The sequence below is a fragment of the Protopterus annectens genome, chromosome 2.part2 (genome assembly GCF_019279795.1).
Source record: "Protopterus annectens isolate FY-2018-M chromosome 2.part2, PAN1.0, whole genome shotgun sequence".
NCBI classification, from domain to species: domain Eukaryota; kingdom Metazoa; phylum Chordata; order Ceratodontiformes; family Protopteridae; genus Protopterus; species Protopterus annectens.
This window is the reverse complement of record NC_056730.1, coordinates 838,509,119-838,535,427: the sequence shown is the minus strand read 5'-3', so window position 1 is coordinate 838,535,427 and position 26,309 is coordinate 838,509,119. Positions and strand designations below refer to the sequence as shown.

Genomic DNA, 26,309 nt, shown 5'->3' with positions numbered 1-26,309 from the left:
TTGAGGAGAAGATTAAAATAGCATTATCAGCATACTGGATCAGGGTAGCTTGCTTTGCAGAGGTATGAAGGTGGTTGATAAGGAGTGAGCCTGAAATGGAGCCTTGTGGAACCTCAGTGAATACTGGTAAATAGTTAAAGAGATTCTAGTTCAATATAACTGATTGGTATCTGTTGCAGAGGTAACTGTTGAACCATTGTATGGTAGTTTCAGTGAAGCCAAGTAGTGAAAGTTGGGATAGGAGTGTAGGATGGGAAACATCAAAAGCCTCAGATAGGTCTAGGAATAGAGATGCTACAAGGCAGCCATTATCACATGCTTTATTTACTTTGTCTGCAAAGGAAAGAAGAGCAGTGATAGTACTGTGAGCAGGTCTAAATCCATGTTGTGTGAGAGAAAGATTATTGTCTAGAAGGTATTGAAGTAACTGTTTACGGATGCATTTTTCTAGAATTTTTCAAAGTGTGGTGAGAATCGTGATAGGCGTGTTATTTGATATTTCAGTGCAGGTGCCACCTTTGTGAAGAAGGAGGATACAGAACTTTTTCCAGAGGGTGAGGACATAGGCTTCTTTGATAGATCTGTTAATAAGAATTGAAACTGGATAGGCAACAGAGTCTGCTGGCATTTTAGGTGGTCACTGGGGAAATTATCAGCAGAAGGGCAGCATGGTTTGAGTTTGTTTAGCAGGGATTTAATGAAGGAAGTGGGTACTGGTTGTATAGTGAAAGAGGTGGAACATGAATTGTGAGGTATAGATGTAGCTGTAGGTAACTGTGGGAAATTGTTGGTAACAGAAACTCTGCTGTTAAATAAATAAGAGTTAAACTGAGATGCTGTGTCTGAGGAAGTACTGTTAGTAGAAGGTTGAGGGGAAGACTGTTTTCCAGGGTGTAGAATCTTGTTGATTGTATTCCAGAAACTTTTAAATTGCTTTTGTGCTGGTCTTGTGATTTTGAGTAAAAGTGTTTTTTATCTAGGATTACCTGTTTTTTCACAAGGTTACATAGTTCTTTAAAGTGTTGTAGATTAGTTTGAGTTTTTTGTTTTGAATAGCATGCCCAGGCTTTATCTCTTTTTTGCATAAGGGATTTGGTATAGTTAGAAAGCCAAGGGGAGTAGTTATTTTTAACTCGTTTATTTCTAGCATAAGCCAAGTCTGTTTAAAGTGTTTAAGAATGTTGAGTTGAATTTTTCGACTGCTTCATCAAGTGGTAGGTATTTAAGGAAAGATCAGTTAATGGTATTTAGAATATTGGTAAAGGTCACCTGGTTAATGTGGGATAAGTTGCATACACACTTGAATGTATGTTGTTTGTTGGGATAGGTGGTAAGTCTAGCAGTACAGATTGGGTGGTGATCATTAATTGAGTCGGGTAGTACTTTGGTTTGTATAAAATTACCGGGGTGGGAGACTAAAAGCCAGTCAATAATAGAGCCATTATGATGTAATGAGTTGTTACAGGTTGGGGTGGTGATGAGTTGAGAAAGTCCATAAAGGTTAATGGTGTCAGTAGGGGACTAGGAGTTAAGTTTCAGCCAGTTGATGTTAACATCACCTAAGATTATTGTTTCAAGTGAAATATTAGTTGATATCCAGGATAGGATATTTTCAAGAGTGGTAAGATTACCTGGTATGTACAGAGCAATTAGACAGAGAATGTTAGTATTATTTAGCCCAGGAATGGTAATATTAAGTTCAGTTTTACAAATATTAAGTACAGGGTGGTTGTAGGTAGTTACAGGAATAGAGTGAGGGTATAGTATGGCTATGGCCCCTCCCCTTTTTTTTTTTTTTTTGAGTTGGTCAGCTCTGATTATTTTGAAGCTGGGGAAAGTATTTCAGTGTCTTTAATGTGTGATTTGAGCCATGTTTCTGTAATTACTAATACGTCGGGGGGGGGGGGTGTTGTATCATCCAGGCATGTAGTTCAGAAATTTTGTTACAAATACTGCATACGCTTAACGAAATAATTTTACATTTATTGTGTGAAGTTGGACAGTTGTTTGGTGGTGAGGATGGTGTAAAGTTAGGACCTGGATTGCGGTGAATAGCTTTGCATTGTAGCAAATATTTGAAGAATAAAGAGGAAAGAAATTATTTGATTTTGGAAGTCACCTTGATGTTGGTAATGTAAAGTGAAGTAAGTTGCAGTTTTGATTTAAATATAAAATTATGGAAAAGGTGAGGGGTGATGGGTAGGGAGTAGTGATATTTGTTATTGAAAGGAAATGTAATGTCAGTAGGGGGGAGGACAGTAGGTGGAATTAGTGTAAAGTAGGAAGACATTTAGGAGAGGGTGAATAGTATAATGGTCAGGGTGGCAGGGAGAATCATTGTGATTTTAGGATTGGAAGAGTTATATGACGCCTGAAAGAAGAGATGAGTTGTGTGTTAATATAATGAGTTTGAAAGGAGGGGGATAGTGAAAGGGATAACGGTATTGGGTTAATGAGCTCAAGTTGGTTAGAAGGTGTGCAGAGAGAGAAATTGGGGAAGGAAAATGATCGGAAGGTTTGAGAGTATATAGTATAGTATAGCGTATGCAGGTATATAGGGTGTTTAAGTTGGTGGAGGAAGAACATGTGGGTAAAGTAAGTGAGAAATAGTGTTTAAAGGTATGAGGGTTTAAAGATGCAGTTTGGAGAGTAGAAGTTAGGGAGGGGGAAGATGAAAGTTTCTGTAAGAATGGGGGGAGAGAATATAAAGTTGAAAAGTGTGAGCTAATGATGAATTAAGGATATGTGTGATGGTGTGGGGAGATAGTGGGTGGAGCTAAAAGAGGAAGGGGTGGGTTATTGTAATGGATTGGAGCAAGTACAGGATTCTCATTCAGGCATCATCTCCTAAAGTGCAGCACTGCCATTCTTCAGTGCAACCTTCAAAGGTGACTGTGTTACATGCATGGAGAAAAATTGATGTCAAAATGTCTGTGGCCCCAGTTCACAAGGTGAGACTCTTGACGTTATGATGAAAATGTGGGCACAAAATGTAAAGAAATAGCAAATCTATTCTATAGGGTTTTACTAAATGTCCATAGCATAGCAAAGCTATGGACATTTAGTAAAACCCTGCAGAATCAGGTTGAAAGCCTTACATCAGTTTACATTCTGCTCCCATCAGCTGAAAGTGTGTCTCTGATTCATAGTAGAAGCCAGACTTGCAGTCTAAATGGTAAAGCATAAGAGGGAAGGCTACATCAGACATTCTTATCTATGCTGGCTGAACTGAGTTGGGAAGTTCTGGAGGTAATTAAAAGCTATACTATGTTTTGCCTCACAACAAACAGATAGAAGAACCATATTCTTTGCCTCAAAAGTGAACAGTGGTGAACTGGGGAGCCATCAGTGTCCTATAAAGGACAAGCAGACAATGACTGGCTTGGAATTCTACTTTGTTTCGGTAATCATTCCCCGAACAGGGATGATGATATAGTTTTTCGTATTTTGTGAAAGATAATTATTAAATTAAGGAAAATCTTTATTCTAGAAGATGGCATCAGTAAAGGGAGCAGCTTCCATTTTAATAGATGCAACAGTTGATTCCGGTGGATTAAATATCCCATTCTTGCTTAAATATGTGGTTTGGGTTGAAAATTTGAAGGTGGCTATAGAATAATGAAGCATAAAAAGTCACTGCATGTCTAGCTTCTAGTTATAGAGGATAATTCTCTTTGTTATCTCAAGTATTTACAAATCACATGTTGACAGAATTGCCATCTGGAAATATCCCAGAGAAGAATGACAAAGGGTTATGGCACAGCCAATCTTACTTGAGCATATTCTGTCACTTAAAGCATATAACTCTGTACTACACAATTGCAGCCACCATAGGAGCATATATTTCTTTATTTTTGGAGTAAAACACTTATATGCTATGTACCAGTCAATTTTCTGGACTGAAAACATTGGCAGTAGGACATCAGGTGCTTGCTTTGTCAGTTATAAACATAGGTTGGAGGTAATTGTGGAAGGATGGATATGGTACCTTTCAGTGAAGTGATTTTTAGTGATGGACCACTGTATGAGCACATGCTATACCAGAAGAATGTAGTGCCCCTGAAATCACAGGCACTCAGGTTAAAACAGCCCTCTCCAAAGTCAAAAACACTGCATCAATGGGACTGGACGGTGTCCCAGGCTGCATCCTACACAAGCTCAAAGATGAACTAACCCCTTACCTAAACACACTGTTTAAACTCGGCCTCTCCACAGGATACATGCCCACAGAGTGGCATACAGCAACGGTTATTGTGCTCCACAAAGGTGGAGCCACAATGGACCCCAGGAACTATCACCCTATAAACCTGACTAGCTTGGTCTGCAAAGCTATGGAGCGCATCATCATGGATCTCATTAACAGAGACATTGGAAACCTCCAAACACTGGACCTAACCCAATTTGGCTTTATTAAGGGCAGATCATGCCTCCCAAACCCGGTGGACTTCTTTGAGACAGTTACCAAGGCTATAGATGAGGGAAAGGTGATACACACAGCCTACCTAGACCTCACAAAGGCCTTCAACACCATTCCCCACTTGGGTATTATAGACAAGCTCACCAGCCTGAACATAAACCCCTACGTCACAAGATGGGTTGCCAACTGGCTCACGGACAGAACCCACATGGTAAGAGTTGCAGGAGCTAGGTCTGACTCTAAACCAGTTACAAGTGGCGGTCCCCAGGGCTCAGTCCTAGGACCCCTCCTGTTTGGCATATACTTCTCAGAGGTACAGGCAAGCACAGGAGGACTATGGCTCACCAAGTTTGCAGATGACTGCAAACTAGGGGCTATAATTGACTCTCCGGCTGACACAGACATCCTCCAAAAGGTTCTCACTGAGAAAGATACCTGGTGTCAAAACCATGGTCTCAAGCTAAATTCCAAAAAGTGCATAGTCATCCCCTTTGGAAAAAACAAAGTACCTCCAAACTACCACATAGTTGGTAGCCCCCTAAATATGGAAGACGTAATAAAGGATCTGGGAACCCAAGTAGATAGTAACCTCTCCTTTGATAATCACACTGACAAAGTGGTTAGAAAATCCTTCTATGTGGCCCATGTAATCATGAAAGGGTTTGCATCCAGATCAAAAGAAGTCATTGGGCCCCTCTACGCATCACTCTTCAGACCCATCATAGTGCACAATGCCCCATTTGGGATGTACCTTACAAGACACCTGCAACAACTGGAAAGACCACAGAAGTTCATCACCAAGAGGATCACTGGCCTCAAGCAGATGCCCTATGCAGCTCGACTGAAGAAACTCCAGCTGTACTCAGTTGCATACCGCCTACTCAGAGGTGATCACTGCCTGACATACAAGGCCATGTCCAGCCCAGAATTGATGGACATGCTCCACCTAAAGAAAACCATATCCCCTCAATCCACAAACTCCAGGGATCTAAACCTCACCTCAACAATAAATAGGATGTGCTGGAGAGATAGATTCCAGTCCCAGAGACTTCCCATGCTTTGGAACAAGATTCCAATCTACATTAGGCAGAGCTCATTGCTAACCCTCTTCAAGAGAAACCTTGATGAGTGGATGGGAAACAGAAAGTTTACCCCAGGGATCACTTCAATGGCTCTGCTGGACAGAGGCACAGGGAACTAATCTAAGGGGGTGGCAAAAGCCAACACATTCCGGCTAGGCTTATAAATGCCTTCGGGCAGATAGCCTAGTACCTACCTATGAACCTATGAACCTATGAACCTATGTTTAAATCTACACAATTCTTTTACGAGGGAATAATATATGTATATATGTACGGTATTCCAGCATATCCACACACACACACACACACACACACACACACACACACATACACACACACACACACACACACACACACACACACACACACACACACACACATGCACACACACATACACACACACACACACACACACACACACACACACACACAGATACATATACACACACATGGTCATGTAAACACATGGCCACATACACACACACACACACACACACACACACACACACACACACACACACACACACACACACACACACTGTTGTAACAGTACTATGCCAATCATAGCTAACACAGAACAATGTTAGCAGGACTGGAGCAGAATATACGTTACACAAACAGGTGTCAAGGAATGATACTGGGTAGGCCTGAAAATGTAATATGTGTAATATTATACTGTGCACTAGTAGCACACAGAATCAGTCTTACTTGTCTGATAATTGGTGCAGAACGTTAATTCTGTGAGCTGTAGTTCCTGTGGCACAGCATTTGATTCCCTTCAGCTTTCCTGTACAAGGTAAAATGGCTAATTTAGTGTTCTATAATCCAAAACGTGTCTCTCCAAAACCAGTTATTTAAAACAAAATGTCCGGCAGACCACAAATAAAAACGGGGGTTTATTAAACTTGAGCAGTAAAATAGAAAGAAATGAAAATATATGGTTTAGCATTTTCGTCCCTCCATACTTTTGGGACTTCATCAGAACCATATTATACAATTGCCAACGTGTTTAAATAGCTCTTCAAACAACTGATTTTAGAGACACAAGTTTTGGATTAGAGAAGGCTACGTGAGCCGTTTTATGTATTTCCATAGTTCTGGTTTACTATTGAAAGGCTGCATGGTCACACACAAAGCATTTTTGACTCATGCCGAATAACTACCTATGAACCCGTGAACAAACTCACTCACTATGAGTAGGAATGCACTGGAAAGCTTTACTGTAAATGAAATGACTGTCCTGAAAATATACTACATGCAAGAGGTAAACAGCAGCATGTATAGATTGTACAGGGCAGGTGGATGTGCTCATGTAAAACTCCAGAATAAGATTCCTTAGACAAGGACATTAACATCATCTGCTGGAAGCACGGCAGAGGGAGCATGACAACATCAACTAGTCAAGGTGATCAAGGGCTTGCATAATTATTAGTGCATTCAGGTCAGCATACTGGCTTCTGAAAGCCAGAAGTCAGGAAGTCAGTACAGAGGTAAAGAATGACTTGTGACATACGTAGGTAATGAATATGTAAATGTACAATACTGTATCTTAGCAAGGTCCTAGACATAGTCATACACATAGCAAGGTGTCAGCATATGAGCATACCCACCTTCCACAGTTATCCTATGGCAAGAAAAACTCATGTGATGAACATAGCTATAGACCATGAAATGTACTGGAATGTCCAATATAGGCAACATAAAACGGCAAGTACTAATGCAGTACATGTGAAAAAACATGATGTCTGTGGCACTAATTTTTCAGTGCTTGCCATCCTGGTACTGTGTTTGCTTCCAAGGCTGCCTAGCAAATGTCAGTAACTGGCAAAATAGAATGACAGGGTGTACAATTTGGTAGAAGGCATTCACCAAATGGCATATGTGTAGCATGATCAGTGCTTGTTTCATTCAAAGTCAAGACCCCGATTCAATTACTTGATGAAACATTCCATGATGCTGTTTATGGATGTGTGAACTGGGCTGCAAGATCAAACAACATGTAATTAATAATTTCACCATTTCAGGCTGCTTCTCTACCTTCCATTGTTGTTAGCACATTTGAAGTAAGGGGAGGGCTATAAAGAGGTGCAGTTTCCTAATATGAGGGGTACAGGTGGTTTCTTCCCCTGCAAAAAAAAATGCTCGCAGGTTGGTCTTTCTGCAAGCTGCACTGTCAGCTTGTAGTGAAGCTTGTAATGCTCAGGTGGTCAACAAAAGTATAGACTGGTGTGATGCCCTCATTCATGCAGCAGGAACAGGGAAAATAGAGATATACAGTGCCTAAGCATCAGCCATTAATCATGTTGACAGTGGCATACCCTGACACAAAGCTGCAAGAAACTTCTAGATCAAAATATGATGTGATCATATGAAAAGACTACAGAAGCATGGGTCTACTAAACAAAATAGGCAAGGAGAATCTTCAGAAAAATGCAAGGCTTCCTCATTCAGCAGTGCAGACAGTATGTAAATGATATAAAGGCTGAATATGGATATCTATCAAGAGAGCCACACTGTGTCCCTAAAGCCAAATCAGTGAAATCAAACAGCATCAGTACATAAGACAAGAACACTATCTACTGAAATTGGGCAATGTCAGAAAGTATAATATTTCACTAAATAAAGATTACATTTGTGAGAGGTACGCAAGCTTCCTTCTACCTTCAATCTGAGTGGCTGTGCTCCCATACCCTTCTAATTAATTATTATAAATCAGACATCATGTAACCTCAGAGAAGACAGAACCATATCTCACCCTTCCTCAAATCTGTGCATCTTGAGAAACAAGTGTAGAAAGGTCAGACCTCCATGATGGGCATTCCTGAAGGGCTTGGCTGCCTAAACATATAAAACTTAAATCTGTTACACCAAATTTGGGTTTCTGAAAACTGGTGTAATTACTTGGGCATTTTGTGATTTGTCTGGCTTGCTTTTGGGGGTATTAGATAGGACCACACATTAAAAATACAATGATCAATTGTTCTGCCATGACACACTAGAGCATGCGTATCTAAATAGTCCAACACAGTACCGCTCCATATGAGAAACAAATAGCTGAGCATAGTATGTATTGATATTAGACTTCATATATGGACAGTATAGCTCAAAACTCTGCATTTCACACATCTGTCCATAGTGAGCAGTGTAAGCTTGTTCACATGGCAATATACATGCTGCTTAACTACAGTAAAGCACACAAGCATTTCTAAACAGTTGACCCAAGCAGACAGTTATAGTATATGCAGATATGTAATGTGACGTATGTGAACAGTAAAATACTCATAAAACAGGCCATTGGCTATTAAGAAGTAGACCACCAAATAAATGCCTGCCTGATGCTGTTTGTATGAAACCAAAAAACAGCAGCTGTGAGTCATCACTATGAAATGCTATCTGTATTACAAGAGAAATGTTAAGTTAATGCATACAGATGGCATGAAACAGTTGGTCCAAAAACAAAGGCCTAAATCAGGTATGGGTAGGCCATCTGCTTTGTAATATAAAGATTATTTTAGCACAAAATCACTCCTAATCATAACAGAGGTTATTGGCTAATATGAATAGTAGTCCAGAGAATGAAGACCTACCCATGGAAATAGTAGGCAAAGGAGACCACTGACAACAAAAATTAATGCTGTAATAAACTGGATAAAATGTAGTAAAAGAGTTACTATGGTTCTGCAAATCTGTAATAGGTCAATTAGGGCAGGGTCTTTCATGGCTTGAAAAAAAGCAAGATAAAGGTCACTATGAATGGAGCAGTAGGAAAATTAAAACAAGGATACGGTTGCCAGTATTTATTTATTTATTATTTGGTAACCGGGTAAGGCCAGTAATTTGAGGACCCTTTTTAGATGTGACCCAGGCTGCAAGGCAGGCAGCAATAGAGTAATTACAATAAGTTAGTTCAAACCAGGTACAAAAATCAATAGCTATATGCATCAAATGCAGTTATAAAAGACATGTACATGTATATCTGGATAAGGACTTGTAAATACTGATCCTTTTTATATAAGAGTCGTTTACAAAGGTATGACAATGGGGCATTATATTCAGTGATGGTCCTTATGACGGATGAGTACAGGGGAATTAAGGCTTGTTATTTCTAGAGCAGATGCTTTAAGAAATTACTTTGGCCAAAAAGGATTTCTGACTGATTGTATAGACATAATGGTCAAATGGTCAAACCCAGGCAGTGCCTGCAAATGGTCACTTATGATCAGTGTACTTCCCTGGTAAGCAAATATAAAATAAAAAATAAAATAAAATAACAATGATACTAAGATTTCAAGACATGTGCCTAAATCTAAGAGGACAGCATCAGTCTGCAGAGGATGTATCATTTATATGAAAGGAAGTAGGAACATTTTGTTCACCAAACAGGACAGCACTACATTTCTAAGTATTGAGCTTAAGAACATTGTTACATTGTTAGCACACTAGCCCTGAAATTCAAAAAGAATCCCAGTGATTGAGTTAAAGGCTGAAGTAAAAAGGCCCTGTTTCCATGATGCAGTACTTTGTGATTAAGAAACACAATAGCTGCAATGAGGAAAAACCTAATTATCAGCTAATTTGCATATCTCTGAATCGCTGTAAGCTAGCGTAAGTGCAGGTCAGCACATTCTTGTGGTATACAAATAAAAGAATCAACACTAAAACACAGCTTAAAGGCGTATAACTGAAACGGCACAAGCAAATAATAAAACAAAAATTTTATTGTGAGGACTTTTGCAAATTAATCGCTTCTTTTATTTGTATTCTGTTATTATTTTTTGGTTTCAACACTGTTCATCATAGCAGGACATGTTTCTGTGGTACATTCCAGCGGTAGTTAACACAGTTTTGCCATGCAGCATAGTGGCACAGGCAATGGCCTGATTCTGTGTCACACACACACACACACACACACACACACACACACACACACACACACACACACACACACACACACACACACACACACACATCACATACATCTTAAATGTCCAGAATTTAGGGAAAACATTCCCAATGTCTCTGCTGAGATTTCTGCCCATGCCATCATAAATCACATATCCTTACAGTCAATTAATAATGACAGACATTAGAGTTTGTGCTAGAGCTATCACTCTATTAACCTTTTATGCGAGTCTTGACTGTAGTTTAAATAAACTCCCTGAGGTCATCTAGTGTACCTCCTAGCTTTTTATCGAAGCCCCCCACCCCACTGTCCCATGTGGCTCATGGTCTGTTGTAAGCACTGTGTCATCCCAGAACATTAAAGCCTCACACGTTTTATTGTATAACAATCCCCTACCTATGCTAACAGATTAGTTAACATACTGGGTTAATGCTCCTCTTCTCTGTATAAACAGTGCAGGGTTTGAAATCTTCCTTTGCCTCTTTCCCTTTACATCATTTTTTTAAAGGTTTAGGTAATATTCTAGAGCTTCCATAATGTCCTGTGTTGGGGGGGGGGGGGTTGTTGCAGGGTTTGAATCTTTTTTAGTGCCTTTAGTGCATTGTATTTTGAGTCCCCCCTCTGTCTAGTATTCCCTGAACCCAAATCATCTATTTTTTAATAAATGCTTCAAGGCACACTATGAAGAGCGTGTGAGGTGTTTACTCACCCCTTATCCTCATCATTTGCAAGAATTTGCCTTCTCATTTTATTGGGGAATTACTGCTTTGTTGGCTTTGAATATTTGAAAAAAAATGAAATTAGACTGAATCTCTTTCCTTTCTCATGATTATTTTGTTCAGGTCACCATTAGAACAAAAAGTTGTAAAAAAAAATCTGTAAGATGCTCCACAAATCATGTAGAAAACTATGACTTTTGGGGCCTAATAGGCCCCCGGACCCCCAGCTTAATTCAGTCAATGTCTCCAAACGTATTAAAGTGGAGTCTTTGCCTGTTAAACTGTGTTTAAAAGCATGACAAGGACCTAAAGGGTAAGACACAGTGCAAAAAAAACAAGAAATAAGTAATCTGTCTGGATGATGAGGCTAGAATGAGGGGGTAAACAGGAGAGAGGCATTGTGGAGGTGAGGGGGACTAGCCTGTAACTGGAGCTTCCACATATATGCATTCAGTAAAGTGCAACAGGAGCTCCCATGTATATGTATTCAGTAAAGTGCAGCAGGAGCTCCCACGTATATGCATTCAGTAAAGTGCAACAGGAACTCCCATGTATATGTATTCAGTAAAGTGCAACAGGAGCTCCCATGTATATGTATTCAGTAAAGTGCAACAGGAGCTCCCACATATATATATTCAGTAAAGTGCAACAGGAGCTCCCATGTATATGTATTCAGTAAAGTGCAGCAGGAGCTCCGACATATATGTGTTCAGTAAAGTGCAACAGTAGCTCCCACATATATGTGTTCAGTAAAATGCAACAGGAGCCCCCACATATATGTAGTCAGTAAAGTGGCTATAATGAGTGGGTACATACTGAGGCAGTCTGTGGATGAAAGTGAATGACTCCATCTGTTGTTTGATCACAGGAAATGGTTTGGGAGAAGAAACCAAAGCGCTATTAGGATGGACCTTGAAAGTGAATGACATGATGGTAAGGAGGAGGCTGGACATCCTATGTATCCAGGAGATAAGATAAAAGAGCAGTGCAGCCAATCCATGTAGCTTGGGATCTAGTGCCTACTACTGAGGAGAAGGATAGGTAAGAAATGATGTGGGAGCTGTGGTGAGGGAGAGGCTTCAGAAGACAGTGTGGGGCGACATCAGAATTTGTGACAGCTTCATGGCAATCAGATTACACTGTAATTTCAGTTGAAGGACATACTAGATAACAGGACAACATGAATTCTTGTTGATAATGGGTGACCTGAATGCACATATCAGGAAAGACAGAACAAGATATGAAGACTTCCTGAGTCCACATGGGTGGGGCAACAGGAATAAAGAAGGAGAGGCCATCCTAGACTTCTGTCAGGTAAATGGCTTGATGGTGACCAACACATGCTTCAGCAAGAGAGACAGTCACATGATCACATACTAGAGTAGCCAACATAGAACTTGGGTAGACTTCCTCCTAATAAGAAAAGTGCAGAGGGGTACAATTAGTGATTGCCAAGTCATCCACAGTAAAACAGTCGGCCCACAGCATAAAGCACTGGTTGCCACAATCAGCTGCAAGCAGTGGTCAGAGAAGGCCATATCTCTCAATTCTGCAGATTGTCACAAAATGTCCATATTTCTGCCTCACATTTTTGGTCTGTTCCTCATAAAAATCTGTGGTTTTCTGGCAAATCATTGAGGATTTCAAATCCATCAGAAACTACATAATTCAAAACCTGTTATTCTATTACATTTACAAGTTTATAGGAGCAATATTTAAAATCTGTCCCTATTTTTGAGCATTTGTCCCCCATTACTTCTGTCTTTGCTCAAATTTCCTGCACTGAGAGGTTGAGAGGAATAGAGAAGGCTCTACAATCAACAGAGACGAAGCTGAAGATCTGTAAGTTTCTTGGAGAGATATACAAGTCTTCAAGGAATTATTCAGGTTTCTAGCACCTCAAGAAGAAGAGGAAATAGGTGGAGTTGAAGAAGAAGACTGGCAAGACCTCAAAACAACCTGTTGAGGACTACAGAACAGGAATGTGGGTGAGCCAGGTATGGAAATAAGGTACATAAGGAAAGCTGGTGCTGGAATGCAGAAGTCCAGAATGTCATCAAAAGAAAGAAGGAGTGCAGGAAAAAGTAGAAGACAGAAAAGATGGACCAGGCTAGGAAGGAATACTGGCTGGCTAACAAAGAGACTAGGAGTGGAGTTGCAGTAGCAAAGAACAAGGCATCAGAGGCATTCTACCAGCTTTGGGAAAGTGACACTGTAGATGGCACAAAGAAACTCTTAACAATTTGCAAGGCAAAGACAGCAAAATAAAGAAGTTAGACGCTCTTCATAAGTAATACAAGCAACAACATGCTCACCAGCCCACGGGACATCAAAGGTAGATGGAAGGAGTAATTCCAGCAGCATCTGAATGAAGAAAACCCTACAGAAGCTGTACTTCCCCAGACTCAGCCTGCAATGAAAGAAGAGGAGGAGCCCACCAAAGAAGAACAATACTAAGGAAAATGAAGTCTGGGAAAGCAGCAGGCTCAGATGAGATAGCAGCTACGATCAAGATATTGGGTGAGATAGGGAAGAAATTACTCCTGAGGGTACTCATAGTACTACAGAGAGAACGGAGTTTCCTGGATAACTGGAGAATAAACATACTAGTGCTAGTCTTTAAGAAAAAAGGAGGCATCCACAACTGTGGGCAGTACAGAGGTATCAAACTGCATGAAAGTTATAGACAAAGTGACTGATAAACAAATATGCAGAGTAGTAGAAAGTAAGATGAGAGACGAGCAGCTCAGATTCAGATCGGAATGCAGCACAATTGACCCAATGTTTGCAGTGAGTCAGATACCTCAGAAGAAGCTAGAAATGAGGAAATATTCCAATTGGGCATTCCTAGACTTGGAGAAAGCATATGACAAGGTCCCAGAATAGCTTATTTGGAAAGTCCAGAGGTGATTCGAAATCCCATAAATATTGGTAGAATTTGTGCTCAGTCTCACAGAGTGGTTCCTAGTGGGAGTGGCTGTGCATCAGGGCTCAGTTCTGAGTCCACTGCTGTTCATACTGGTGATGAACTACATTAGCAAACAGGTCGTAGGGGACAGGATCAACAAAGTTGCTGCATGCAGACAATGTGGTATTACACGCAGACTCTCAGCAAGAACTTCAGCAAAGGATAGAGGAGTGGAATGCAAAACTGAAGGCACATGGGATGAAACTGAGTACAAATAAGACATCTGTAATGGTTGCAAATAGCATAAATCAGAAGAAGCTAACAGTTGAGTTAGAAGGGAAAATAATGGAACAGGACAGCTTCAGGTATCTGGGAAGGATTACTGAGAAAAAGGGAAATCTGAATGAGGAAGTCAAAGCTAGAAACAGAAGGGCTGCAGCCAACTGGTACAGAGTGTCATTGTACAGAACAGTGGTACGACCAGTACTACGGTATGGTACAGAAACCTTGGCAGTAAAGGCAGAGCAGTTGAGATAGCTAGTGGTAATGGAGACAAAGTGCCTGAGACAGAAAGTATGATGCACACTGTGGGACAGACAAAGAAATGAGGACATAAGAACAAAAACCAAGACAAAGAAATGAGGACATAAGAGCAAAAACCCAAGTAGCTCCAATTGTGGAGTAGATAAAAGAGAACAGATTATGGTGGTCCAGGCACATGCAGAAAAGAAGAAGACAATGTGGTGAATATTTTAGACAGACAGGAAGAAGGCAAGAGGAAACGAGGGCATCCAGCAAAGAGATGGGAGGATTTTGTGAGAGATGACCTGCGACAGTTAGGCATGAGCATTGAAGAAAACAGGAGAGAGGCATTGAATAGCAAGAGATGGCGAAAGTTAACACAACACCCTGACCCCATGTAGAAAACAGGGAAAAGAGGGTTGATGATTGAATGGTCATTGACCTGCTGTAATAAGGCTCCAGTTAATTATCGCAGCCTCCCTTTTGCTTTGATGTCAGCAGCCGCCACTGCATTTAGCACAGTTGCACAAACAGTCTACAGTGGTGCTGCATGTCTTCATGCTAACGCACCATGGTAGGGCTGCCTTTGAACACAGAAAGATTACTGTGAAGTGTAAATCTCATGAAAAGCTCAGGGTAACCTTTTTGAATGTCAACCCAAATGTTGGAAAAGCTAAGCTTTTTCTGATGTAGCTTTGTGTTGGAAGGTGAGTTGGCAATTACACTCATTTTGCAGTCATCAGCAAACATACATAATCCTAAGACTGGATATCAGAGACATAGATGCTGAAAAGAAGCAAACCAAATACTGAGCACTGTAGAGCACCACAAATAGCATTTTTACATTCAGAGGAAACTACAGCAAAATTCACTATGTGTGCTCTGTCAGCCAGCCAATTAGCTATCCAATGAATGATGTAGTGATTTACATTGATTAGTAAGTATATCAATAATACCTGCATGAGGGATGGTATCTAAGACATTGGCAAGGTCATAATATGTATTAGTGGACTGACCAGTGCCAGTGGGTTTCAGTGACCTTTTTGAAGACGTTTACAAGGTTAAGAAGAAAGGATCTGCTCTTGACTAAAAGAAATCTGTTTGTCCAAGAGCAAAAATTTACATATGTCTTGTATTAATGAGATTGAATATACTCCATTCCATAGTCATTACAATAGCAGTGCCTTTGTAAGTGGTGCCTTGGATAAGACAAAAACAACTTAATCCTTAATTTTATTGGGAAGGTCTGGGGGATAGAAGAATAACTGAGTGGATGGGCAATGTGAACTTGATGTTAAGTTTATCTCTTAAGGCACTGCATATTTTTGGGACTGAAGTGGATAGTCTTATCATACAAAAGCTTACAGCATTGTTGGGTCTTACATGTAACTTCCTGACATAGAAGAAGAAGGGTTTACTCTTACTCTTAATGGAAGTGGCTAGCCTACACTCACACTCAGGTTTACACTATCAGTATGTAGAGGGTTACTTTGGACTTTGTTTAGGTCATCTAAGAATTGTAACCACTTTGCTTTTGAGAACCCTCCAAATAATGTGGTATTTGTAGAGGGGGACCACCATTTTTAAAGAAGGCAGTAGATTTGTGGTCAGATTTAACTAAAAAGGGGAGAAACAGAGTAGGTTCATTAATGAGCCATATTTGTGAGCACAATATCAAGGATATCTGGGCCTCCAGTTGGAAGTATGACAATTTCTTCAAGAGATTTGGTATTAAAATCTAGGCAGCATTGGGCATAACTGTTGTTGCTGGTATATGTTTTCCCATTGATAATTGGGTAGCTAATGCCACCTTGGAGAATAGTTCTGCAGTAGATAGTGTTTTTATCTAAAACATTTATCCAATTACAGTGATTAACAGGACACATGGGAAGTGATCTAGCTAGCAGTAATGTGGTAGCTAGATTTACTCAATGTAACTTGAACCTCTGGAAGTTTTAGATAGGGATTATGAGGGATTTCCCATGAGATATATGGCTTTGATAAATACAGGTACTCTCCCTCAGTTACCAGTGGGTCTGAAGGAATGATAAGTGCTGAACCCAGGTGCAGAAGTAGTTTTCTCACAACAATGAAACCAACTTTCTATGTAATTACAAAGTTATGCATGTGCTCAAGTGTTAAGGGGGCCACGAGTTTTGTAGAGCACCACAAATAGCATTTTTACATTCAGAGGAAACTACAGCAAAATTCACTATGTGTGCTCTGTCAGCCAGCCAATTAGCTATCCAATGAATGATGTATTTAGAGGCATAACACAGAGTACAGCCACAATGATAAGATCTGAATTAGAATTTGCTACAGTAGAATGTATAGTATCTGGACTCTACCTAAAAAGGCACTATGTGGGCAACAAAACCTTTAACTAGTATATGAAAGCTATGATGAGGGAAATGCCAGCCATACCTGCCAAAACAGGTAGATGTGCTAGCCATCTGCTGCCATGCAGACAAACACTGGGTCCCCCCAGATAGATCCCAACTACTCAGCCAGGTGTTAAAGCCAGTTATTTTATCTTTGAATTTCAGCATCATTCTTGTTGATGATAACATACTGTTCCAGACGAGGGTTCTTCAAGCCTTGGAGATACACACAGGTTTTACATGTCCCTTTAGGTAGAGCACTTAAGATTATTTACCTGTAAATGACCTACCACTAGGTTGTACTAAAATCTACCATCACTCTATTTTTGTTAAGTTTGGTAAGGGTGGAGTTGGTGTGTTTGACTGTGGAGTCACCTATGATTAAAATATTATTGTGGACCTCAAGGACTTAAACTTGTAACCTTAGTAATTCTTAGAGGAGGTATGTGAATGTGTGTGTGGTTTACCGTCAGATGACTGAAATGCATTCATGTGACTGTTCAGAATGCCAAACTTAAATGTCAAAATTGAAAACACTTTTCTTCACTAATGTCGAACATGGTAAAATTGGTGTTCAACATTCGATATTTCCAGGAGTTGTGCGTGAAGACCCATTTGACATCCAGCTCATAGAAAATGAAGAGAGCTTCGGCATTTTAGATTTGGTAAAAAAATAGTGACATTACGAAACCTTGAAACTATCTTTTCAAACAAGTGTCAGTCGAACGGATGCATTTCAACCATTTGATGGTAAACCGTGTGTGTGTGCGTGTGTGTGTGTGTGTGTGTGTGTGTGTGTGTGTGTGTGTGTGTGTGTGTGTGTGTGTGTGTGTGTGTTGTGTGTGTGTTTGTGTGTTTGCATGTGTATGTGTATATGTGCGTTGTTGCATAACCTAAACAATGAGTATTCTTATTGTGCTGTTTAGGAGCCATTGATAGAGATTTCTTAACCACTTTAACATAAATTTGTGGGGAAAGGATACTGTGCAGTGTGAATGTACCACTTACTGAATGAGGACTGTGACAACTGGCAAGCCTCCAGTTTGAATGACCAGCTGCATCTCTCACAGGCTGTATCACTGATGGATAACAATAGTGTGTTATGTGCAAGCATGACACAGTTGTTAGTCTGTCTCAGAGTGCCATGTTCAAGCAAACTGATCACAGAAACAGCAAGAGCAGATTATGACATCATATTGAGCAGTAAGTGCAAAAAAGGTAGTTATTAGGGCTGGTATGGATTGCTGTACAAAGCATACAGACTTTATCAGAAACTGGTTTAAAATTCTTCAACAAAGATATAATGGTAGTGTGAAACATAATATCGTGCTGTGTACTGAAAAGTGTGCTAAGCCAAATTTATATGTAATGCTTAAAGTAAACAATTAATAAGCAGCATTTACTTGGACCTGATCAGTTTGTTTAGTAAAGTGAACCTCATGTTGTTGCTGTATTGTCTTCCTGCATTAGTTAGTTCTGATTCCAGATTCTAGGCCATAGTTCAGCAGATTAGGAATCAGCTCAATGAGATTTTGTAAAAATAACAAAAACTAATGCATTCCTAAACCACTGTCATTCACAACAATCAATCATTCAGTGATTTCAGTGTCTATGTAATGTTTAAAGTAGCAAGCCACCTATTCCAATGTCAACTAGCAAAAGCTCTGATGTTACCATCTAACCCAGTAAGTCAACACTGCTGCCATGCTACTCAGTCTGAATTGTGGTACTTGTGTTCGTGTGTGTGAGTGTGAGTGTGTGTGTGTGTGTGTGTGTGTGTGTGTGTGTGTGTGTGTGTGTGTATGTACGTGTGTGTGCGTGTGAGTGTGCATGCTCATCTGTGAGTGTGTGTGTGTGTATGTGTGTCTATGAGTGTGTACACATCTGAGTATGTGGATGCTTGTGTGTAAGTGCATCTTCACATGTGTGTTCGTGTGCACGTGCACTTGCTTGTGTGTTTGTGTTGTATGCATGTGTGTGTGTGGGTGATTGTGCGTGAGTGCATGTGTGTGAATGGTGTGTGTGTGTGTGTGTGTGTGTGTGTGTGTGTGTGTGTGTGTGTGCGTGTGTGTGTGCATGTGTGCGTGTGTGTGTGTGTGTGTGTGTGTATAAGTGCATATGTGCATTTACATGTGTGTATGTGGGTGCCTGAGAGTGAGTGCATTTGTGCATGTATGTTTGTGTGTATACACATGTATGCACTTGTGTTTGTGTGTATGTGTGTGAATGTGTGAATGTGTGTGTGTGTGTTTGTGTATGTGTGTGAATGTATGTGTGTGTGTGTGTGTGTGTGTGTGTGTGTGTGTGTGTGTGTGTGTGTGTGTGTGTGTGTGTGTGTGTGTGTGTGTGTGTGTGTGTGTGTGTGTGTGTGTGTGTGTGTGTGTAAGTGTGCACACTTACTCTTGTGTGCATGTGTGTTTGTGTGTCTGAGTTTATGGACTACTATCTCAAACACTGCTCTGAGTAAAGGCCTTCCATATGACTAATAATACAAAGAACCATGCCTTTATGAAAACCATGCCCTTATGAGCACAACACACACAGGTCTATGATACATAACGATTAAAATTTATATAGAAGATACACCATGGCTTGTTATTATAATTCTCATTATGACTCCTTCATCCCTCATCATTCATTCAGGACCTGCTAAATAAGTAGTCGTACAGTCTATTTATATGTATATAAATCCGCGGTGGTGCAGCTGTAGCATTGTTGCCTCACAGCAAAAGGTTCTACCGTTCGATTCTCAGCTGGAGTGTGGGGAGTGCCTTCTGTGTGGAGTCTGCATGTCCTCCCCGCGGTTGGATGGGCATTTGAAAGACGTGTAAATGGGCATGCCTTAGTTGAAGGTTGGACGTCGAGCTGGCACCTCGGTGTTCATGAAAATCTATGTGGCGACCCCTAACCGGGAAAAGCCGAAAGACAAACAACAAAAACAACAGTCTGTTTATATGTAGGATGTTAGTTTCTCTTCACTTCTTACAATGGGTAGTCCTTAGCACTATATGGCAAAACTGGCCTATTGTGAAAGAATTTTAAAAACAAGATCCTCATTTAAACAATATGTCATCACAAAACATGTTCGCACCATGAGCAATGGCTTGTCTGTGTATCTCTTGGCATATTCTTCTTTATTTATTCTTTTTTTTTTATTTAGTTGCCTAACTAGTAACAAAGATCACCAAGTCAACAACACATTCTGTATGACTCTCTCCAGAACCCTACTCTAGGCTTCTTGAGAGTGTCACACTATATTTATCTCTTGTTAACTGATATGCTTTTGCTGAAGTTTTTTGCCTCTGTATTCCATAGTACTTTTATTAGAAATTTATTGTGCATACTATTTTCACTAATTGAACTCATAGCTGAAATCTGTAAATCTACAAGTAAATAAATAAAACAAATAATTAACGTCCTGCCAGGGGGGAAAATAAGCAAATACATTACTTTTTGTGATACTTCTATTATTTTTCTACGGACTATTTTAAACTGGCATTATAAAACAGATACTTACAGTAAAATATAATCGGCTTAAAAAACTTGAAGTCACTTGAAGAGCACTACCCATTTAAAACCACAGACAAAATTACCATTAAGTGCCTTCCTCTCCCTCTTTAGTCACTGAGAAGTGTAATAATGTAGAGAAATAACAGTAACATTAGAAATTATAATAAACACTTAGTTTTTTATTTGAAAAACAAAAAAAAGAAGAAGAAAAACACTGAAAATACCTGTCTAAGGATATTGTTACAGTTTCATTAACTTCTGGAATGTCATCTGCTTTGATGGTGATATTAATCGTGGTATGACTTTGCCCTGACAAAAAAGTAACAGAACCATGGAAAGGGCTGAGGTCATCTTCTGTTACATCCCTGCGGTTCTGGACGTCTGGAATTAAGCTCCAAAACACTACCGCCTGCCCATCAGTGCCATCACGTTGCAATGCAATAGAGACCTGTAAGGGCAATATCAAACAGACTATGTCCAAGGTTCATGCCATGCAACATTTCAAAAGCAACAAGTCATCATTTCCAGAAAATAAACTAGTAGAAATTTGAAACAAAGATGAGAGAGACTAAAATAGTCATTATATTTCCATTCATAATATCTTTATTATATACTCCATTATTTTATTTCTCCCCTTAGCTTCAGTGAGAGAATTTACTATATTATATTAAATACCTTGTCCTTGAAACAAACTTATGAATCAGTTTTCCTCACATCAAAGTATCTCTTAAACATCCCTGTTAAGCCATAGTGATTAATAACTGCATATTCATCTCTTCTATGTGCATTGCAGATCCAGCAGAAAGTATGACTTTACTTAAATTTGTATTGTCCTTATTTTCTTCAAGCTGTGTTCTAAATTCAGTTAACTTTTATTGTTTTGATGACTTTCAAACTACGTTGCCTTTTACCTTGGTAGATTTGTGGATGATGGATTCAGATTTGTTTCCTTCCTTTCTACTAATCACTTTGTTAAATGTTTCCCTTTGTTTGTTGCCTTTCTTTAAAAATCTGACTTTTCCTCTTTCTATGCATAACATTCCAGAAACAGATTTGCTGTCATTGTTCACCTATTACTAAACGAGTGTCAGGTGTCTCTGCCCACCTACAGATGAAGCCGTTACTAGAGTTTGTGGATGTGTCCAGTAACAGTGAGGGAGAAAGCACTGCTGCATACCTAAAATATGGATAACTAACTCTACACGCTTCACAGTTTGAGGATTAGCTAGCAGACAGGGATGCACATTATCATGTCATGTGGTTTTCTCCTCATATGTGGGCTTGTATGAGTCTTCAGAATTAGGCATGAACAAATTAATCTTACTGTTACAGTTTAGCTTGCTGTCTCTGTGTTATCTATTGAAATATTAATAATTACATACTACTTCAATACTGTATTTAAAAATATTTAAATTCTCATCTCTGATTTCCTTTTTGCCACCATTCAAATCTATACAGGGCTGACAAGGTGCCATTTAACCATTATAGATTTGTAGTATCAGATCTCTGCATGGTGTACATATCACACAAGTCATATTTTAACCATTTATAAAGATCAAGTGAGGAGGAGAAATGTAATTACTTATCTTCCAGTCTTAAATAACATATTCTATATAACTAAACAAGGCCAGAGTGCTTTAACAACTCCTTTGGTTCAGTACAATCTATTAAAATAATAAATGCAATGCCTCCACTAATTGTTTTCTGTTGCGGCATTTTACATGACTAAATACAGTAAAGATTTAACTTGGTGTATCACATCTGCCACAACTTCTGTGTGTCAGTGTTATCCAATTAAATATTATTGTAATTTACTTCTTTGTCTCTCTTTGTAATATTCACCTTGTAGCTTTTTACAATTACATTCTTTATGTTATGAAATGCAGTTGGTCAATAAGTTACAGAAATTTCTGGTGCCAAAGAATAGTAGAACAGCAGCTTTGTAAGGGAACAGCAGCCTCAGGAGGTCAGCGGTGCTAGTCCTGGGTAAGGAAACAGCAGCCTCAGGAGGTCAGCGGTGCTAGTCCTGGGTAAGGAAACAGCAGCCTCAGGAGGTCAGCGGTGCTGAATGTAGGTAGATCATACATAGGACTCCACAGAGAGTTCTGCACCCAGGTTTATTGCACTTGGATTCCTAAACAACATATAAATGAATAGAATAGAAACATACTAAAAACGAAATACTAAAATGTTGAATAATACATATAAAAACTCTCCTTGAAGGCCATACAGTAAGTTCACTATGTGAACCCTGAAAGATGAGAAAAGATAGACTTTAGAGGTATAAGAAGAATATAGATAGGAAGTATTTTAACAAGTTTTATCAAACTCGCACTATTAAACCAATACATAGTCAAAAATAACAAATTTCTATAATGTTCTACCAGTTAATGTATCCTGTATATATAGGGTCAAACATAAAAAAGAACCAAATATAATTCTATTCATTTAGAGTTTTCCTTACAAAAGATGGAATGTGCCACTATTCTGTGAAAGATAATAATCAACATTTTATTTTCAAAAGAGGGCCAAAATATCTATGGCAATAATGGGGAACACTAGATCATATGTGTAACCCCCAGTCTGGAATACAGATGCCATTTAAAATGTATAAATACACAGTCACTCTGATACAGCCATGAAGCTGTTTTTATATAAATAAGAAATACTGCGTCACAGTGGAGTTAATTAAAACTGTGAGACTGTCTTTCTGGAAAAGAGAAATTAAATATTGGGTTTTTGAGCACTGATAGGGACAATTTTTAATGTTTTATGAGTTTCCTGTTCACTGTAATAACATGTAGTGCTGCATTATATTTCGAGTAACAAGACCACTCAACTAAGTTTTATGGCTTACTGCATGTTTGGGAATGGCCATGGTGTGCTATAGTGGAAAGGAGAAAAGCAACATGGTAAAAGAAATGGTAAAACAGTTAAATGAAAAAGAGTTAGTTATATTAAAATGGGCTGTTGTTTATATTTCATTGCGTATACTTATGTGAATATGGATGCCTGTTTCTGCCTGAATTCAGTGAATCTGTATATTGTGGTATAATAAATTAGAGATAAAGAATAGTCCCTCTAATATAACTGACTCCTTTCACTTTTTAACCGCACTTTCAGAAGGCTGAGAATATTATGGTGGCAGCATGCAGCAGTCAAATTACACTACTGCTGTAACATTGTAGCAACAGGCAAAAGCACTACAATGATTAAACCACACACAAAGAACAAAGACTCTCAAAAGTAAAGTTCAAAAAACAACTTTACTGGTGTCTCCTGGTACCTTGGCTAAAAAGCCTTAAAGGGATAGTTTGTTACACCAAAAGCACATTATTTATATTAAATCACATGATGTTAATCAATTATATAAATTGCATATCCCCTTTAATCTAAAGTGACTTTGAACCATAAAAAAATGTTTGTTACCCCATTTCCAGCTTTACATTCATTAAACTTTCTTATTAACTAATATTTGTATTTATTATACAAAACTTTTAAATTATAATAAATTAATTCCTACCATTTATACGATTCATACTCTGTTTATATGTAAATACTTTATCAAATGCATGTTTAAATTGGACAAACTTTTATGAAAACACAAATTGATAACTAAATAACTTTCCATCTCTGGCACCAATATCACATATTACTATTTACCTCCAGGTTGCGTCCTGAAGGAGGTAAAGTTTTATAGTTAATGATTAATCTGGTTTCCAAGGCTAACAGCTTTTTATAGTAAACTTCCCCATGTTGATATAAAGGCATGGCTAACACACTGAAAAATAAAGATGAATCTGAGCCTGCATGATTTGAGCAGAAATTATGTGCCACTGGACTATCTAATCTATGTCTGATGTCCCCCATATGCTCTAAGATGCATTTTTAACTTGTATCTTGGTTTGTCCAATATACCATTTTTTAGGTGAACAATCACAACCTAAAATATAAACTACTCCACTCAATTGACAAGAAAATCAGTGTGTGGCCCTATAAATTCTCTCATTAATGCTGCAACCACACAAGTTCCTAACTTTTGAACATACCTTGCAACTATAACAAGGATGACTCCCCACCTGAGCATCTGTCTTATCAAATTTCTTATTCAATAACTGTTTCAAATTCATACACCTCTTATACGAAAAAGTTATGTGCTCTGAAAATATTCCTTTAGTTGAATCATCTAACATCACAATGGGCCAAAATTCTCTAACTAACCTTGCTAAATGATGTGAAAAAGGGGGAAACCTGCTGACAAAATACATTTTCCTTGTACCTTCACCTGAAGATTGTTCTTCATGTCTCCCTCTTACTCCTTCACCACCTCTCTGTCGGATTCCCAAGACTCTATTTTCTGTCCTTACCAACAAATCAGGGGAACAACCTCTACTAGATAACCTGTTCCTCACTTTCAAAAATTCTTGAGATATCCTTCTCTTATCTGACGTGTTACCAAAAATACGTTTATATTCCCCATAAGGCAATGAATCCAGCAAATGGGGGGTATGCATACTTGAAACTAATAAATAATTATTGGCTGCAGTTTCTTTGTGATAAGGTCTAAATTGTACCATCTTATCCTGACCCACAGATAACTCTAAATCCAAAAACTGCATCACCTCTCTACTGATTTTGTATGTAAAAGATATCCCAAAATCATTTCTTTCCAGTTCAGCCATGTATGTTTCGAATGGTTCCATTTCCCCCTCGACACAGAAAAATCAGGTCATCCATATATCTCCTATAAACCATAACCTTGTTGTTAAAGAACCATTTATTATACATAAACTTCTGCTTGAAAAAATTCATAAAAATGATTGCATAAGAAGGAGCAAACGAGGCACCCATAGCGGTGCCTCCCTTCTGCAAAAACAGCTCCTCATTGAACTCAAAAAAATTGTGTGTCAGGCAGAACTTAATCAACTGCATAATATAACTTGTTCTGGTTCCTTCCCCCAACTTTTTTGTTACAGCTTCCAAACCCACCACATGACTGATACTGGTATATAAAGCTTTTACATCTACACAAGCCCAGTAAAAATCGTCCTCCCATTGCATTCCCTCAACCAATTTGCAATGTTTTTGACTATTTTTTTATATGTGAAGGTACCTTAAGACTAAACTTTTTTAGCTGTTCATCCAAAAAAATCCCTACATTTTGTAAGTAACCCCCAACCCCAGAAACTATAGGCCTCCCTGGAGGGTCCATCAAATTTTTGTGGACTTTGGAAATTGCGAAGAACCTAGCTCTTCTAGGATTTTTAGCAAACAACTTCTTGACATCCTTGTCAAAGAGCATCACCTGTTGAATTTTACAAAAACTATGCAGTTAAATGATGCCATGAGATCCTGGCCACCTTTTGGAAACAAGACTACAAATGCTAATGTGGAAAAGCAAGGAAAACTGCATTTTATTTTCTTTTGATTAAATCAGCTTCATTGAACTAGATGAAACTAGTTCTGCATAGTTTCTGTAAAATTCAACTTGTAATGCTCTTTGACCAGGAATTTTACCATCCAGAACATTTAATGGGCATACAGAGAACTGCTAAATCTTCTCCTGATATCTATTGTAGGCAGGGGAGAAAGAAAGCTCAGATCCCAGCATTACATCTGAAAATAAATTGGTACCATCATTTATGTGACAGTCCCATGTAATTTAGTAGAACTGATTAAAAAAAGCCTTTTGTATCTGCCCAGATGTTGATGAGTAGAATAATCCCTTTCTGTGGCATTTAGTAACCTCCAAACACCCAGTTTTTAATACAATCTCTCATAATCCTAAAATATTGGAGAGACAGGAAGTATTTTTACAGGAGAAACATATTTAGATTAAAGGGCATGTGATCTAGAAAAACAAATGG

The 26,309-nt window shown here is 38.9% G+C and overlaps 1 protein-coding gene across 1 annotated transcript in view; it reads right to left on the bottom strand.

Moving 5' to 3' along the window:
- ADGRV1 (adhesion G protein-coupled receptor V1) overlaps nucleotides 1-26,309 on the bottom strand; it is a 3,979,741-nt gene that overhangs the window by 3,683,652 nt on the left and 269,780 nt on the right. Inside the window, exon 10 of the mRNA XM_044064182.1 lies at nucleotides 20,667-20,890. Within this exon, the coding sequence (XP_043920117.1) occupies nucleotides 20,667-20,890 (224 nt within the window). The remainder of the gene's footprint in view (nucleotides 1-20,666; nucleotides 20,891-26,309) is intronic.